The following is a 4,242-nucleotide window of genomic DNA, read 5'->3' on the forward strand; positions in this document are numbered from 1 at the left end:
TCCTCCTATTTGTCAGTCCCCTCCCCCTCTTATCCCTACCTTCCTACTCTCCCTTTCTCCTCTCCCTCTTTCTTCTGCCCCCTCTCTCCCCCCCCCCTTTCTCCCTCCCCCTCTTTCTCTCTCCCCTCCCTCTTTCTTCTGCCCCCTCCCTCCCCCTCTTGCTCTCTCCCCTGCCCCCCAGGTGAAAGGCTGCAACCACTACACCCCCGCAGGTGATAAGCTGCATGATCACAATCCAGAACGGAGATGAAGAGGTCAATGAAAACGCAGTGGATCACACCAGAGGTCTGAGAGTCAACATGGGGCCTTCAAAAGAGGACAGATGGGACAGGTGAGAGACGCCACCTTTGTAGGGGCAGCACAGCGCTCAAGAACGTAGTGGATTGTGTTGTTTCCCAAAAAGCTTGGTCACCAGAAATAAAAACATGTCAACGTCGACATTATAATGGAAAAGATTCAACATTGGATTGCTGCTATGATGAAGGCGTAGCACATCGACAACAGGAAGGAGAACACTTTTGCTGCCTAAACTGACATTAAAGACATCACCCGTGAGTTTTATACAGATGATTTCATCTTTCAGTTGCCTGAATTCCCCCCATGTGTCCATTATCACTCCTTTCTTCAGTAGTTTTTTTGCAGAGTATGTAATCCCCTCATCGTCTTCAAATCGGACCTTCCGTATCTGACAGCCAGGACATGACTCGCGGCAGAGAATGTTGTCCACACACTTTTTCCGGTACCTCTTGTACAGGTCTTTGAGGTTCTGCAGATAGTCTACATGCTTGCAGAGTACATCTAATATCTTCTGGATGGTTCTTGTCTCACATTTTCTTTCCAGACGCAGCTTGTACTTCTCTTTGACCTCCCAGGCGATTAGGTTGAGGACATCTTGGTGGTTCCTCACTCCTGAGAATGCACAAACGTTTTGTAAAGTGTTCAGGTTGGCACTGATCTTGTAGCATTTAATCTGCAGGGAGAGATCATGGTTTTTCATTAAGTAGGACTCTGTGATATCCTGTAGATCATTAGTCCTAGTGGAAGGTGTGCCTCCCATTAGGGTCCTATGCTGCTCTTCTTGTGCCAGTGAAATAGGTGTCATAAGAACATCTTGGAGAGTTTCTCCAGGCACCAGACGAATTGCATCCAAAACCAGTTTTCTTGTAGTAATCTTAAGGTTTTCCATTTCAGCATTAAAATTATGCAGTAGAGGAAATTTGCTGCTTATATACAGCCAGATTTTAAATCTTTCCTCTGCTTGGTCATATTCAGCTGCATCCGTGGCAAGAAGATCGTTCACATGAGGGACTGGTCCAATATCCTTAAACACTTGGCAGGCAATGTCCATGGTGTCGTAAAATACATCATTCTCATATCTAGAAAGCAAAGAATGTGTATAGATGATGTCCTCTGCAGGGATCTTCACCACAGGAACCTGTATAGCCTCAAGTAACTTGTTAAAGTTACATTTTTCCTCTGGCTCTGGAACATTAAGAACATTATGAAAGAATTCCCTGAACCTTGGAATGGTACTGCAGAAATTGATGGACCGCTTAGGATCATAGATAGTTTTGTCAGTGAATAACTGCATGGTCTGGCAGATGATCCTAGACACACACATGAGGTTCTCCCTCTGCACTGAACTTGAATACACGTCTGATGCAATGAGACCAAAGAGATCTGGTCTCTCTATGGCTGGCTGGAGGTACTGAGATAGGAACTGGCTAACAGTGCTCAACACGACATCTTCAGTTTCCTCTGGAAACTTTGTTTGCAGAGATTTTTGAAGGACCTTTGTTAGGTATCTCAACCCATACGGAATGCTGTCTGCAGAGGAGACTATGGACTCTACAAGTTTGTCTGCCATGTTGTAGATCGAGAAATCATCAATTGTTGGAGGGGTCTCAGGAATGGGTATTCCTAGTATTCTTTCTATTAGAATTCTTGATTTTCTGTGTCGACTGGAAGTCGTGTTTGCAAAGACGGCAAGATTATATGTGACACTGAGTATCTCCCTTATTGCTGGTGTCAGTGCCTTCACTAGGTCCGTGTAGTTGGCTTGATGCGTGTAAAATTTCACAATTAGCTTTAAAATCATTGATTTCCCATTCAGTACATCCTCAATGGCATCAAGTCTAGTCTCCACTTCCTCACGGAGTGTGGCTTCCATCAATTTCACGAAAAAGTATTCTTCTCGTGGTGTGGAAGCATAGTTGTACAGACTGTGGAGCAATCTATCTACAATCATTGTTATATCCTGAGGGTCACACATCTGGCCAATAAGCCTAGCCAGGTAAGTGGGGTCGGTCTGGAGACAATAGAAGAGGTGTTCATAGGAATCCACCTTCTGCCTGTTCTTTATGCCCTCACAAACCGCCTGCCTTCCCATGGTGATCGCCTCTTTTATTTGATTCTTGTTTTTGCTCGTCAGTTTTTTGTATCTGTACAGAAGATCCTGCTGAGCAGTTTTGTCCTTTACTAATGAGACAATGTCATATTCGAGGGATTTCATCTCCTCCTTCTGTTTGTAGATGTTTTTGAGCTTAGAGGCAATTTCATCCTTCAGCAGATTCAGCTGAACCTGCTGAACAAAGCTCGGGTCAACGGGATCCAGGAGGCGTGAAAAATATCTGATCGCTCTCAGAGGAGGATTCTCATCTCTCATTAAGGATTTATAATATTTCCGCGCCACATAGCCTCTGATGAGTGACTGAAGTTTTACAATGGCTTGGTCACGGCACTGCTCCCTTACTTCTCTCTCGACTTTGTCATCCACGGCTTCTGTCCCCACCAGTTCTTGGCTCTGGTTAGTTGGGGAATCTGTTTCATCATCTTCCCTTTGGAAAAATGAGCTCAGTCGGCTGCTGAACCCTTCATTGGAGGAGACGTCTGAATTCTGCATAGTTGGGGAAGGCATTTTGTGATCTTTCCTCTGGGAAAATGAGCGCAGCCAACTGCGCATCCCTTCATTGGAGGAGATGTTTGAATTCTGGTCAGTTTGGGATTGCACTTTATCTTCCCTTTGGAAAAAAGAGGTGAGAAAACTGCTGATATTGTCATTGGAGAAGATGTCCAGGCTCCGACATAAAGTGGACCGTCTCTTTTTCAGAGTAGTCATTTTCACAACTGTAGAAAAAAAAATAGACGTTAGCACTCTTAGAAGAACCTTCTGGAAGATCTCTACTTATTTCTATTTAAGTTTTCTATAACTAAATCTGACACAATTCCAAGTCTGTGATGGATCAATTTACTACTGAATATATATATTAGTATTATACTAGTAAATACTGTATATGACAAGAAGTATATGTATATTGATGGCGGCCAGGTGACTGGTAGATCGTGGTCTGGCCTTGCCAACCCGCCATCCCAGAGCATCAAACAGAGTGCTGTGCTTGTAAAGTTGTTGGTGTGTCGGCAGCAAAGAGGGCGAGTTTTTTCCACCCCTGCCCCAACCACATCCCCTATTAGCTGCAGCGGTCGGGGGGGAGGGTCGGGGCAGGCATGTCGCAGGCACAGCAGGAGTCATATGCCCTGTCATGGTGGGTGGGTGTAGCACTCAGCAAGCATGACCCATTCAAGTTAATGAGGAGCCCTGCAACCTTGTGCAGTACAGCAACCAAGGGGTTAAAGCAGATAGTTGAATTGCCTTCTTACCCCTGCTTTAACCTCTTGGGACCCGCAGAAGTACACAGTTGTGGGTGGGGGGCTTTGCAGAATGACCCCATGTATATATTAGTATATAATGAGTGCAGATATTATAAGTATATAGTGTATCTAATAAAAGTATATAGCTCTGTAGATTGTTTATATAATAGAAGTAGATAGATGAGTATATAGTGTATATAATAGAAGTGTGTACCTGGGTATAATGTGTATATAATAAGAGTATATAGATGGGTATATAGTGTATATAATAGAAGTATATAGATGAGTTTAATGTGGATATAATAGAAGTATATAGATGGGTATATTGTGTATATAATAGAAGTATATAGATGGGCATATTGTGTATATAATAGAAGTATATAATAATTGTGGAGAAGATTTGATGTACAGAATACAGTATGGATAAATTCTGATATTAATATGAGGAAATGCTCAGAGTGATGAGAGACTTTTATAAATAAATTAGAGCGGATTTCCCGCCACTGTCTCTTTAATTATTAAGCAAATAACTGGCTCCGCCCCTTCACATCGTCACTTAGCACACAGAATTATCATCTGCCTCCCCGCCCATTC

The 4,242-nt window shown here is 43.3% G+C and overlaps 1 protein-coding gene across 1 annotated transcript; it reads right to left on the minus strand.

Moving 5' to 3' along the window:
- Positions 1-367: 367 nt before the first annotated feature.
- On the minus strand, positions 368-3,118 carry LOC143927130 (ras GTPase-activating-like protein IQGAP2). Its single transcript, XM_077451086.1, has one exon. It carries the CDS (start codon positions 3,116-3,118, stop codon positions 368-370), a length of 2,751 nt encoding a protein of 916 aa, XP_077307212.1.
- Between the last annotated feature and the right edge of the window lie 1,124 nt (positions 3,119-4,242).

Source organism: Lithobates pipiens, unplaced genomic scaffold (genome assembly GCF_037356315.1).
Source record: "Lithobates pipiens isolate NorthernLeopardFrog02 unplaced genomic scaffold, aLitPip1_a1.2 Scaffold_23, whole genome shotgun sequence".
Classification (NCBI taxonomy): domain Eukaryota; kingdom Metazoa; phylum Chordata; class Amphibia; order Anura; family Ranidae; genus Lithobates; species Lithobates pipiens.

Excerpts from the sequence above, each read along its gene's own strand:
- LOC143927130 (XM_077451086.1), bottom strand. The coding sequence starts at position 3,118 with ATGACTACTCTGAAAAAGAGACGGTCCACTTTATGTCGGAGCCTGGAC.